This window comes from Chiloscyllium plagiosum, chromosome 27 (genome assembly GCF_004010195.1).
Source record: "Chiloscyllium plagiosum isolate BGI_BamShark_2017 chromosome 27, ASM401019v2, whole genome shotgun sequence".
Classification (NCBI taxonomy): domain Eukaryota; kingdom Metazoa; phylum Chordata; class Chondrichthyes; order Orectolobiformes; family Hemiscylliidae; genus Chiloscyllium; species Chiloscyllium plagiosum.
The window spans coordinates 24,921,449-24,936,203 of NC_057736.1; the positions used below are offsets into that span (position 1 = coordinate 24,921,449).

Sequence of the window (14,755 nt, forward strand, 5' to 3'; positions counted from 1 at the left end):
TTAGACCACACCTAGAATACTATAAAGAGTTTTGGCCCCCTCAAAAGGAAATAATTTAATGGCACTGGAGGTAGTCCAAAGAAGGTTCACATGGTTCATCCCAGATATAAAGGGATTTCCTACGAAGAGAGGTTGAGTAGTTAGACAAGTACTCACTGAAGTTTACAAGAATGAGTGATGCCCTTATCGAAACACAAGAGTCTTAGGAGACTTGACGTGTTTAATGCAGAAGCAGTTTGCCCTTGAGGGTGAGTCTAGGACTACAGTGTATAATTTCAGAGTACTAAATTGCTATTAAAAAAAGATTTACTAGGATTTTTAACAAGATTGAAGGGCTTGACTTAGAGAAAGGCTGGGACTTTTCTCCTTGAAGCATGGGAGCTGGGGGGTAGTGTGTGTGCGCGTGGGGTGGGGGAGGAAGGGAATGACCATATAGAGGCTTATAAAATCATGAGGGGCATAGATAAGGTGAATATTTATGGGGAGTCCAAAACTATAGGGCCTAGGTTCAAAGTTGGGTGCAGCTGTGTGGGGGGGTGGGGGCGGGGAGAGGGTGGTGCATATAAAAGGAACAAGCTGCCTTGGTAGAGGACAAGTGCAGTTACAACTGGATTGGAAAGTTTGAGGGGGAAATGAGTGAAATGAGCCAAATGCAGGCAAACAATACTAGTTTGGTTTAGGAAACTGGTTGGCACGGATGGGTTGGGGTCGAGGGTCTATTTCTGTGGTGTATGACTCTATGACTAGTAAGGGATTGCCCATTTAGTTCAAAGGCAATTAGGAATTTCTTCTCAGAGGGCAGTGAATCTGTGATTTTAGTTTTAAATAAAGCAAAATACAATAAATGCTAGATATTGGAAATAAAGAGTGCTTGAGAAACCCAACAGGTTTTGCAACATCTGTGGCGAGAGAGACAGAGTTAATACTTCCAGTCCAAAGGCACTATTCTTAATAAGAGTCATTGGACTTGAAACATTAACTTTGTTTTTCTGTTCACAGATGCTGCCAGACCAGCTGAGTTTCTCTAGTAATTTATTTTCATTTCTGTAGTTTTTTTTTTAAACCACAGAGGGCTGTTAAGGAAGGGTCATTAAGAATATTCAAGGCAGACAGGGAAAAGGGGTACAGGGAAAAGGTAGGCAAGTGAAGTTGAGGATTGCCAGATTAGACAATCTATTTAATGCCTGCTTCTGCTTCTAAGTCTTATGATTGAGGGACAAGAACATTTCTCATAAAATGGTCATGTATTCATGTAGAAGTTAAAAATAGCGGAAATATCATCTGACAGGTGGTCAATGAAAGGAATTGTTGGTCCATTGTGATTTGAAAAAAAAATACCAAACAGAAGTTAAATTGAGAATTTGTGGTCAAAGCCGACTTAAAAAAAAAGAGTAGCAGGCTTAAGAACGTGAATAACTGGTGCAAAATTACAGAAAATGGAAATACAGGGTTGGGAACAGTTATGAAACTTGGCTTTCACTTATAATGTGAATTTCTCTGCTAACACTATCACGTTCAAACTAACCCAGAGATTTCTTAAAATTACAATCTTTGGTATCAAAACCTTTTAAAATGATTATTTGCTTTGTTAGCACAAGTTTAGACAATGGTACCAGAATAGCATGTTAAAATGTATTTCATTGTTCCAACAAATAGTAGTGTATAATTTATAAGCTTTGCATGGACGATCCAAATGAATTGGGGAATGGAATAAAATATTGTCATCTAGATATGACAATATCGATGCACGTCTATATTTAAAAAGATAAAAATCAACACAGACAATGAAATTAGCAAAGTATAAAATTCCATGGAGATTGTATTACAGCTATCCATCATAAGCTTAACACCTCACAAGCGAGATTAAATGGACAATGCTTTGTCGTCCCCTCAGGAATACTTATTAATTGTATGTGGAGTCTGGTCATAATATACATGATTAGAAAAGAACACATTAAGAATGAATAAAAACACAAATGAATGAAACTTAATGAAAATGCACTGAGATGCCATTTTAATGGAAAGAAAGTCCTTACTCCGGTGTTATTTCCCCATATTATACAATGTCACATCAATCAGACTTTCTTGGACACCTGGCTATTAAACAATGTGTCAATGAAGGAGTCAACCTTTTAAACATTAAAATAAACACATTTAGCTCTCTTTAAAAAATAAATTTTAGACATTGACAAAACTTCAAACAAAATAAGCAAACTGTCAAAGTTTTAAAATCCTTACTTCAACTGATCAGCTGCTTATTACCAGGAACCATCCACTTACTTTTAAAAGCAGGACTTGTACTTCAAAGTTAACAAAAACACACGAGCTCTATTAAAATTCTCCACAGTGACAAATGCTGGTGCATAGTGTAACATTTCAATACAGTGTATGTTATGCAAGAAAAGGTGAACGATACAATTGTTGTCATTCCCCATAACTGTAAACATATTCAATGCTTGCATCTTCCAAGGTCATTATCTAGCTTTAATAAATGAATGGTTAATCTCCAAATGTTACTCTTTTGGTGAAAGTTTACTTTTTTGTACCTGGGTTCAAAAGCAGTGCATTTAAGATGATTACCTCATGATTACCTCATTACCCTCATCAGGTAGAAGACGCAAGCCTTTACTTCCATGTGAAGTTTTGAAATATCTAAACTATAAGTACTAATAATGTAAAATTATTACATTATAAATTAAATCTATTCGTCTGAAAATCCTGTATTTGTTGGAAGATGGACAAATGAATGGAAGAATATTATGCAATTTTGACTTATGGTCACCTTGGTTTAATCAAAAAGAATGGATCTTTCATCCTTTGTATGAAACATTGTCAATCCAAACACCAATGAAACCTGGGGAAAAGCAATTTATAAGAACTTTGTAGAGGATGAATTGAAAAAACTATGGATTCTATACCGCTCTAAGTATGATCAATTAAAGATAATTACATATGAATCATATTCTTAGCTATTTCTTGGATAGTTTGCTCAGCTGTGTGCCAAGTCCAAGTACAAACGTGTTTCAAAACAAAAAGAACCACCAAGATAAATTTGTACAACTGGACGTATGTTACCAACCTTGGCTCGAGACATGAGCACAGAATTGACCCTGACATATACCGATACACTGCTGAGTGCTGTCAGGGATGCCATCTTTTAGGTACATTGTTAAACCAAAGTCCACCTGATCTCTCAAACTACTTTGGGAAAAGAAAGATAATTTATTTCATGGTTTGTGGCACATCACTATGTATAACTGGCGGGCATGCTTCCCCATATTACAACAGTTTCTGTACTTGAAAACCTTTTCATTGGACACTAAGTACTTTTGGACATCAAAATCACAAGTTCTTTCCTTCTTAAACATTATTTCTAGGCCTTCTCCTTTTCTACTCAACATTCATAGATAGATAGGCAACAGTAGGTTTCTCTGTGCATGGATTATCTCTGGAAATCAATTAACCATGTTGCAACACAATTAAATTGATGCCAACAGCCTTTTTGGTACCTTATTCGTGTTGCTTTTTTGTTATGCATAAGCAGACTACATAAGTTAGAGTTATCAGTCTAACCAATAGATGGGTTTTTCCAGCAGAAATGTCTGGATAGCTGGTCCCTTCTCAGAGGAAATTACAGGGAAGATTTCAGTAGCACACACACACACACCAAGAACTGGGATCTTCATGGATGGCTCAGCAGCACGTAACTCATTATATTTCTTCTGTAGTCCAACATGGACCCATACCATCTCTTTTTAAATAAATGGAGCAGCTTAGAGAATAGATACTCGAAATTGGGAAACCATTTGAAAAATCAACAAACATGCCCGATGAGCTCATTCTGACGATATCACATTTTTTTTCTAAAAAGTCACTCCTATTTAAGCAGCAATCCAATTTACATTATTCTTCTGACAGGAATCATTGTAGTGTGCATTATAATGGAAAGAACTGTTAGAATATTTACTTATAGCAATTCCAAGTAATGGACGAATGATATTTTAAAGTAACAGTATAATGCTGTGTTGAATTTTGATAAATAATAATAATAATCAGTTAATAGTGCAGTCTTGTCAACATTGAAAGATCAAATCAATAAAATAATTTTAAAGAAGTTTCTTTTGAACGTATCATCCAGAATTGATCCAGTAATCGAAGTTTTCAACTTTTTACCATTTTAAATTAAGGTACATAGTTCCTTCAAAACCTTTCTTTATTTAATTATCAGTAGCACAGCATTTGTTTTGCTGGTGTACAACAGATATATTTCAAAAGACAGTTAAATAATATTTCTATTCCTGGAAGGCACTAAATAGGGGACTGTTACTCATGCCTTGGTCATTACATTATTCCTTTGCCATTTTAAATGACCACCAATTGGATCGTTCACCGGTATCAAGATGTGAAGCCCAAGTGCCAGTGTATTTAAAAGGAAGACAATTTTTTTTTGAAAATGGAGAAACAAGTGAGCAGCAAATACAGACCTACATTCATTGGAAGGGAATAAACATTGCAAATTAGTGCCTTCCCATCAAAAGAATAAATTAAGAACACCCTGTCAACACTTCACACTAATAAAACCAACACATTCCCAATATTAACAGAAAAATACAGTAGTGATAATTATTTTTACAAACCTAAAACAACCCAGGGCCATTGTCAGATGTGCAACACTTCTGCATTGCAGTCAACTCACTAAAACAAGTGAAGACAATAAATCCCTTTGTCTTCACCTGCATTACAAGTCTTCAAAAAGAGAATAGTAGAAGTTCATACTAAAATTTCCAGAATCCCAGGACAATGCTTAGCATCACAGTATTCAGTTTTCCATGGACTTCAGCATATTTATCCAACTGCTGAACTGAAGGAAGTGGTCATATCCAAGCGTTGGGTAATGATTAAAGTTCACAAGACATCCAGTGTGTTCCCACATCACATTTTTGGCTTTAAAATTTTAAGCTGCAGTGCAATAGATTTCCAGTAGATGTCTCACTGGATAGAGAGCATCAAAACCACAAACCTGCAGATCGTTAATTGCTGAAGTATCGAGTGCAGCCACAGTTTTTGGCCAATTTATATCTCTCCCAAGTCTTTTTCTCACCTTCAATTGAGAGATCAGATTCTGTTAATCTCAAACACGATGAGCAGTTTAAGCATTAGAATGCTGAACTGACTCATTTTGCAGGTATGGTTGACACACTGCATGCAGCATAGCAGTCACTATTGCTTCAGGTCAATCTTCATTTTACTGAGCAGAGATAATACTGGGAGACAGCTTCTATCCTAGCTCTATAGTTTCTACAAGTCTGGTGGCTAGATTCCACTTATAGGATTTCTTCCCTTTGTTTCTTAGTTTTTTCAACTATTTGGCCATTGTGGATTGATCCATTCTGGTTTCGCAGTAATTTCCCTTTCTCTCTGTCTGGCCAGGTGAAGATCGCTTCATCACTGTCAAGTTCAGATTCTGAAACCATTAGGCTGGTGTTCTGTGCTGGAGCTTTCAGCCTGCCAACTGCAATGAAACATTTATCAGCAACACCGCAAAATAGAGCGGAAAAATAATCACCGTCAAAGAACAGCTTATGTGGTATTTTTGCTGGTGAAGCTGCTATTAGTTTGATAATACTGCCTATTTGAGAAAGGAAAGTAGGAATTTAGAAATTCAAGTCATGTCGGTATGGCACCAAGATTTTAACCGTGAATATAGTCAGCACCAGCTGCATATTCCTATTACCATTAGCATAACTCCATTGCACATACAAATATAAGGTTTAGTGACAGATTTTTTTTTGTTGTTATTGGCTGATCAACTGAAGTAGGATTGTGCAATAGTAAATGAGAATATATCAACAAAGTGAACATTTAACTCTGGAGTTAAAAAATTAGTTAAAATAAAATATAAAGAGGCCCATCTTCAAGTTACAAAGCAAAATTTTAAGGTCCCAAACTTTGAACAAGTTAAACTAGTGTGTTGATAAATTGTTTTAATTTTTGTTGAATAGATTACAGTAACAACCAAAATACCACAAAGTATTTTTACATGTGCCAAACTCAAAGTCTTACATTATGACAAAAATGAAAAAATAAAAGTGAAACAATGATGCTTTCTTCCCCATTGTACATATTGAGTTCATTTGCAGAAATTGCTCAACCTGTTATTATATGCAGCCTTATAACAGAGACTATTCAAAAAAGTGTTATACAATTTAGTTCAAAAAGCAGGATCCTAGACTTCAATCCATTTTGTTTTTACATAGGTAGCTGCAAGTGTTAAATGGGTTGGAACCCAGCTGTCGCGGGATTCGACCCAGTTTAGATTAGGCCTTTAAGGCCCGGTTAGAGGGATTACAGAAATATTTTCTCAGCTCAACTGAGATAAATTAAGGAACCAGAAATACCTGTGAAATGCCTCTTTGTACATCCATAAAAGGCCTTTGTAATGGAGGCCAAACACAAATATGTCTTCTGACGGCTCCAAGTTATCATTTTCAGTCCTTATCACAAACTTTGCATCTTCACTAATTTCATTTCCTTTCTTGACTTACATTTCAAGTTGACCTACACTGTTCTAATCCATCTGACTTCCAAGAATAGTTTCTACAACTGTAGACACCTCACTTGCATACCTGGAACAATGTTTATCTTTATGCTGTTTCGACCCACTGCTGAATCCCTCATGTATGCCTCAGTCATAACTAGACTTCACTGCTCAAAACCTTCAGGATCTCCACCCTCCATAAACGTCAATTCATCCAACATACAACTGACTGTACTCCAACCCACACCATGTATCATTCACACATCTGTGTGCTCTTTGACCTACACTGGCTCAGAGTTGCCCAAAATTCAAAATTTTAACTTCTCATCTATACAACGTATCTAAATCTCATACAATAAAATCTCACCTCCACATCTCTATAATACTCCACTCGTCCGACCATCATAGAAATGTGACAGCCCAGAAAGAGGCATTTGGCCTACTGTGTCTGTATGAGCTGAATGAATCATGAATCTTCTGAGAATTTTGTATTCCTCCAGTACAGCACTTGGTTCTTCTTCCACATCAGTGCTATTAGCTGTGCCTCAAGTGTCTCAGCCCCAAGCCCTGAAAGAAGCAAAGTAAACTCCGACTCTCCTCTCAAGAATCTAAGTCTAATCTCTTCACAATACCATTAATTACTCTCCTAATGTCTGCTAACTTGGCGTGGCATCAACTTTTGTTTAAATTTCTGTGAAATGCCTTGAGATGTATCTCTGTGCTAAAATTACATAAGCAACATCTTAATTATTGCTAGTAAAATAACTCTTTTGGGGGGTTTAGGAGCTCCAGTGAGATTTGAAGATTATACGCTTGTCTCATTGGGGTATTGGGTGGAGTGATCAGGTACGACTATGTTGCAGAGCACTAAACTGTTTCAGACTCCAGTAGTTGCTGCTCATGCATCTTGAGAACTCCAGATACACACCCCGAATAATCCTTGTGATTTTGGCAAGGGCAGGAAAGAATGTTCAGACCAGTGTGTCTTAGTTCAAACTCTCATGAAAGATAGTCAACCTGAAACAGTGTTTTTGTCTCTATACAACTTAAGTTTTTCCAGCAATTTGCATTACTATTTCAAGTTTCTAGCTTCTAGATCTAAAATTTTGATCTGCCTTGTCCCAATTGAACATCAAGCATTCACGTTACATAGGTCCCCAAACACAAGTTGTATTCTCTGCAGGTGAACAGATTGCTGTGCCCCACTTTGATAAAGGCAACTGACCAATTGTAGCATTTACATTATAAAATTCTGAAATTCAAAGTATCCAAAAGGGGATAATTGTGGATAATGCACAAGCATGTCTGTGCTGGTAAGGACATGCGCAGAGTAAATCTCCCTTTATTCTAATTTCAGAAAAGTATCTCTGACACTTCTACCTTTGATGCCTTGTCATTTAGATGCTGAGGAAGGCAATTTAAACTGTAAAGCTATTTACATTAGGAATTTGATACACATATTTAAGCCAAGTATCACAGCGTTTTTGCAATTAGCACAGAAAGGACTGAGCTATTACAGATAGAGGTGAAAAGGCGGTGTGCACCCAATGTCTACTTCTCCATAACATCAGTAAATCTCTACTCTTGAGTCGAGGTTGCAACAGGGCAGATGAGAGAACTGGCACACCAGACTCATGGTGTTCAGAATTTTCTTCTGCAATAGCAATGGGTCAACTCCGCTAAGACCTGGTTCATGTACATAGTTTCTGAGATCAAATGGGGCACAGAGGTTCCTTTAAAAAAAAATGTTAAAATGTTCATGCCAAAACCAATTTATCTTTGGAATTTCTATTACTTTGCAAGAATTAAATGTTTCTTGTCTGTAAACACTGGATTTGCAACATGCTGCATCATTCAGTGACTGGAGAAAAGATCTTGGCAATGTCTCTTCGTGAAGTGGGTTCATGCTAGAGAATAGCTTTGGTGCAATATTAAGAGTGCGAAGGTATCTTGCTATTGTCACGAAGGGTGCTAGGTGATGTGGTAAGATTCAAGGAGTAAAAGAAAAAAAGTCAATGAACCCTGAAAAGTCACAGCGTCAATGTTTCTTTCGCATCCCAATACCTGGCTTGGAGTTAGACTTCAGTTCCAGACTTTCATGATCATCTGTAGCATCTAGTATTTTATATCTGCTCTTCCTTCTAGGTTTTCCTTTGCGCCTGAAACATCAATCCAGAATATTTAGAAAATGTCAATTGAATTGGACTGCATTACAACAATATTACAGAATAACCAAGGTTAACGTTACAAGGCATGACTACGGGTAATAAATCTTCCTTACTTCACTCAAAAAACTTGTGCTATTTCAGAATTAGTTTTTATTAAGCAATGCTCTACTCCATCCCTTCAATACTTATTTGTGTTCTGTCAAACCTAGTATTTAAAATAAGTACATTCTCAGCTGAAAGCAGGAAAATGGCAAACAGTTAACAAAAGATGATATAGGGATAAAAGAAAACTTTAAGAAAAGAAAGGTGTGAGAAAAGGAGTACTGATAGCCTATGTTTGCACGATCGTACAGGGAGTGAAGACTTTATCTAATAGTCACATTACAGGCTTTAGGATTTGCAGTGCATAAATTGGCAACTGTATTTCCATCACATTTTGAAAATACTTATTAGTTGAAAAATGTTTTGGAATACCACAAAAGGGGTTATAAAGTCTGTTCTTGGAGTTGTAAATAAAGATTTTTTTTTATTTGTTGGGTGTTGAAGGCAGAAGAGGAGGAAAAAGTAATCATACTAACCATCATCCATCTGAATGAGCATAAACATATAAGGGAACAAAAGATATTGGAAAAAATTGCCTTAATGTCACTGAGCATACACTGGTAGTGGCTCCTAACTGTGCACTAAAAGTAATTCGTTTAGAAATCCCCTTAGAGGATTTAATTGCCTGTGGGTGCTTCTGTCCAACCATACTGGTTTTGATGCAAGTCCTCACATAACTGAAACAAGTTGACACTGCTGGAGGGATAAATACTGGCCAGCATACCAGCAGTAACTTCCTTTGTTGAAAAACAAGGAAAGACATCTGCAAGGTATGGCAGAAATCAAATAACTGGATTCAACTTTATGAACAGGAATTCAGTTGTTATCATATTATTTTAGTTAAAGAGAGGAAAGGGGGGAATACCATTTACTTTCAATTACTGAATATGAACTGTGGCTTGGAGGCAGTTCTTGCAAATCCCATGTTGGCTTAGATTAATTGATAACAATCATACACTCATCATGCAGTGTTTTTATAACAGTGGAAAGAGAGAGCCATCACTTTCCATCCTTGGTTTATATATGGAGACCATTACTGAAGCTTCTCTAAATACCCCATTGAATAAGCTGTCTTTTGTTTCTTTTTCCATCGTTGTTATTGTTGTTGCAAAAATGTAAAACATTGCATGATTGCTCATACACTATTGCCATCTAATGTGTCAACGTAACAATCTGATTGAGAATCAGATGTTGAGAAACAGCCAATTGTAACATTTTCCAAGCTAAAATGCTTCTCTTATCTGACAGGTTCATGGCGATCATGGGTCAAGATTTCTGTAGCTGTATTCTTCCATGTTGACTTAGATTATGATGCCACCTTCACTTAGCCAGTCTCATATTACTGGCACTCCTCATATGCAAACACAATCTCTTTCCCCTTGGCCTTTTCACTGTTCTACTTTGGCCCAAAAGTACTTACACCACTTGAAATAGGTGGAAGGCAGCAGGATCTCATTGGGGTTCAGATGGCTCCAAGATGTCATGTTGTAAATGAAACACTGTTATTTAATAGCCCATATACAATCAGAAACCATTACAGGAGACAGTCAAGTCCATTTTAACCGAGAGCTGTTAGTGATTGACCAGCCATTTTGGCTCATCATTGGAAGTATGTCCTTCTTGGGCAAAAACATTTTTAAACTCAGTAATTTTAAAATCTTAAACAATTACAGAACCCCTCACCCCTAAGCACAAGTTAGCAGCAGGAAAGTCTCACCTCTCAAGGAATAGTTTAATCAATTGTGTATAGCTGCGTGAGGAAAAATGTTACACTGTACGTCTCTCCACCTGACCCCAATTAGAGTGTTGGACTTAAGGTACCATTTTCTTCTAAAGTCTGTTTCTTCTCAACAAAAGATGAGGGGTAGTGGTTAATTGAGAAACTGAACAATTCATTAGGAATGGGAGCATGCTTTTTCTTTTCTGAATCTGGAAAGGAGAGACCCGTTAGAATGAGAGAAAAGAAGTTGTTCAGAAAGGGTGCCGCTTCCCCTTGGCCTCAGGGACCCTGTTTACTGTACCTACAGCAAATTATTTACCTGATCATTCTCTTCGCTAGAGGTGTTGCTATAAACCCTGAAAGTAAATCTGCTTAAAAACCTAAGTTATTTAAGAAGTGTTCTGTGAACCTCACTTTTCTTCTGTAGAGGTATAAAAAGCATACCTTAAGTATTCTTTTCTCAAGTTACTGGTCCTTGCTGGCAAACAAAACTCTAAATGAACTGAAATCCAACAGAGTCCCTCTGCAAGAAAATATATTGCAACCTATCCCCGATCCAGCAGAAATCATATGGTAATGATGGCATCCTAAATTGCAATGGACTAGAGTACTTAGATGAGTGACAATGTTGCTGCTATTAAACAGAAAGAGGAGATAAAAAATTGGGAGATCAAAAATAGTAGTTTGCAAACTGGGGGTCTTGGCACTGATATTGGAATGGAATGGAGGAGAGTGGGAAGAGGGTAGGCTGTCCAAGGTGGACAGTCAGCATGTCAACCTTTTATAACCATACAAAGTGCATCAAAACTCTGGAGTTCTTTTCTCTTTCCAGGAAACAGATAAAACTTTCAGATGAATTGTTTAAATGTACGTACTAATGTATGTATTGACACAGCACACAGTGGATCGCCACATGGTATTTCAATTGTTGGTGATTTCTAAAACTGAAAGTCGGATGTCAAAGATGCCTCTGAAGTACAGTAATCAATTAAAAGGTCCTAGTCCAGCATTCAATTGTTGAAATTGAAAACCTTATCCTTGAAGTTAAACCACAAAATAATTTTCAAACAAAATTCTTTCAACTGAAAAGACAGATGAAGATAATCCAAGAAGATTAAGTGCTGCGTGATTGTTCTGACAGCAATCCCTTTTCATCACTGATGATCACAATTAACTGTGGATTTTAAAAGGCATCTGGATGGTTATATGAATAGGAAGGGTTTAGAGGGATATGGGCCAAGTGCTGGCAGGTGCTACTAGATTAATTTAGGATGTCTGGTCGGCATGGATGAGTTGGATCAAAGGGTCTGTTTCCATGCTGTACATCTCTATGACTCAATAATTAGGGTGGAGAAAAATTAATCATTAACATCAGGCAAACAAACTTAATTGGTAACTTTTAAATATTGTAATAAATTTGTATCATACATTCAGACAACTCCACCCGAAGTGATCCAGTGGATTACTAGTGTCAGCCTTGATACTCCCATTTTCATTGTAGGTTCTCTTATACACTGTGTCTCAAGTGAAAGGGAAAAGTATATATTCAGATCTGAGCCAATTTGCTTATTAACATCCAGTCCCATTCCCCAGGATCTGGTATATTTAACCTCATCAGCAAAACTTGAACACTAAATTAATTTCACTCCATGTACATCCAGACTGGGAGCCTAGATTAAATTCAACTAATTATGATTGTTACAGATGAATTGGAGCTATCGAACTACTCTTGAACAGCTGGAGTCTCAGTACAAACAGAAGAAACTGTGCAATACTCAATCTAGATGATAAGAGGAGGAGGATGCCGTCTAGGTACTAAGTTTAGAATGAATCCTAATCTTGGCATAATTTATAAGATTTTATTTCGAAATGACAAGCATACACCTCCAAACCTATTAATTAGTTTCAGTCATTCCTATAGAGAAGCGTAAATGAATCTTGAGAAATGCCCACCAACTAAACATTATGAAATATTTAGTAATGTAGAATCAACACACAGCACTCTGCCTACAACTTGACAAGCACCAAAATGTTCCCCGATCCATGAAATAGGTCAATGACCACCACTGGATCTAAAAGCTTTGGGAAAATATCAAACTGTTGTTCTTGACTTGGTATAAATTTAATTTACCTGTAACTAATTTCAGCCATTCTCACCTAGTAAACTAGACAGCAGAAACTTGAATGGCCCACTTGTGCCCCCGACAGAGACATGACACCTTGGCAAGAAAAGCTCATACAAACAAAAATGAGAGATTAACTAGGTTCAGATAATAAAATAACTTTTTTTTTGATGGAACATCAGGAGGTGGTTCATCTTCCCCTAGTATAATATTACATTTTCATAGAATAGATAAGTTATAGAAGCCTTACAATGCAAAAGCAGGCCAATCAGCCTATCGAGTCCACTCCAACCCTCAGAAAAGCATCCCAATCAGACCCAATCCCCTATCCTATTCTGTAACACTACATTTCCCATGGCTAATCCACCTAACCTACACATACAATGTGAGCAATTTAGCATGTCTAATCCACCTAACCTGCACATCTTTAGACTGCAGGAGGAAACCAGAGCACCCAGAGGAAACCCACACAGACATGGGGAGAATGAGCAAACTCCACACAGTCACCCAACGTTGGAACTGAACCCAGGTCCCTGGCGTTGTGAGGCAGCAGTGCTAACCACTGAGCCATTATTCCACCCGTGCCTTCACAGATGAGCTTGGATGGATAACCGCTATGCTGTGTTAAATAGGAAAGGTTATTTGTTTTGAAATTGCGGGATGGGGTGGGAGTAGAAACTGAGAGGAAATGCTGAAAATACTAGAAACAGGTTGAGTTGCACAAGGTGCCTAATCTTTACCTTTTACAGAAGCACAGGACCATCCAAACTAAAATTCCAATGGCAACCAATATGACAAATGCAGCTATGACAACGTAGAGCACGCTCCACTCTAAAAGTAAAAACAAAAGCAACAAATGTAAATTCTTAATAGCATTAAAATGGAAAATGATTTGGTTATTGCTGCCACACACAAACACAAGCTGACTCCATGGACTTCAATTGAAAAATGTCTTTTTTTTCCTCCCCACAATAGCCTGTTAATATACAGAGCATTCTATTAATCAAAACTAGTAATTTAGCTACAAGATATTAGTAAACTACTATTGAATACATGATTTACAAGTAAGTTCACATATTAGACTAGTTTTGGAACCAAGTTAACTTTAGGGATTCTTATGTGTTCTATAAAATAGTGGCATGAATAATTTCCAATGACACCAACACATAACATCCATCCTAGGCTAAGTCAAACAGAGACAAGCCCAGGAATTCCTGGAAGGAGAAAGTGAGGTCTGCAGATGCTGGAGATCAAAGATGAAATTTTATTGCTGGAACAGCACAGCAGGTCAGGCAGCATCCAGGGAACAGGAGATTCGACGTTTCGGGCACAGGCCCTTCTTCAGGAAGCCTGGCACTCAACCCAGAACTCGATTAACCAAAACATGTCGAGTTAGATCCTATATACCAACCACTCAGAAACTGAACCAACAACAAAACTGGAAATGACACCATCTACCTTAGCAGAACCAAACATTAAATAGCAAGCGGGAGAGAATACCAATGCTTTACCGGAGGTGCACAGATGTTACCTAACATGGTGACAAAATGTCTGTGAGCAAACTTACCAGCTCAGTGAGCAAGTCAACAACCTCATAAATTGTGTGTTTTGTATCACTATTGGTTTGTTCAGCATTTGTACACTTTGATCGAAATGCATTACCTTCCCTTTGCCAAAAGGCAGTTTTACTCTACACAAAATTTCTAAATGACATGCATTGCTCCCTTGTGAAGAAGAACACTCCTAATCTGTCCATCCACACAGCCAATGACTGCATGTTTCTTTAACTGGCCAGCTACATTGACCTGTTTTTTTCCCCCACCCTTCTATTTTCAAAGCTATCTTCAACAGTTGCCTCTTTTTGATCTCCATGTGATCGTTTACATCCTGCACAATTTACCTAGTATGCCTCCTTTAATAGAACATAGAACAGTACAGCACAGAACAGACCCTTCAGCCCACGATGTTGTGCTGACCATTGATCCTCATGTATGCACCCTCAAATTTCTGTGACCATATCCATGTCCAGCAGTCTCTTAAATGTCCCCAATGACCTTGCTTCCACAACTGTTGCTGGCAACGCATTCCATGCTCTCACAACTCT

General features: G+C 37.5%; 1 protein-coding gene across 6 annotated transcripts in view; it reads right to left on the reverse strand.

The window, feature by feature from the left end:
- Positions 1–1,987: 1,987 nt before the first annotated feature.
- LOC122563664 (dyslexia-associated protein KIAA0319-like protein) overlaps positions 1,988–14,755 on the reverse strand; it is a 110,288-nt gene continuing 97,520 nt past the window's right edge. For all 6 annotated transcript variants that reach the window (XM_043717703.1, XM_043717700.1, XM_043717701.1 and 3 more), the window contains 3 exons: positions 13,392–13,482; positions 8,603–8,697; positions 1,988–5,512 (listed from right to left, as the gene is read on the reverse strand). In XM_043717703.1, coding sequence (XP_043573638.1) covers positions 5,325–5,512; positions 8,603–8,697; positions 13,392–13,482 — 374 coding nt within the window. In that variant the 3' untranslated portion in view covers positions 1,988–5,324. The remainder of the gene's footprint in view (positions 5,513–8,602; positions 8,698–13,391; positions 13,483–14,755) is intronic.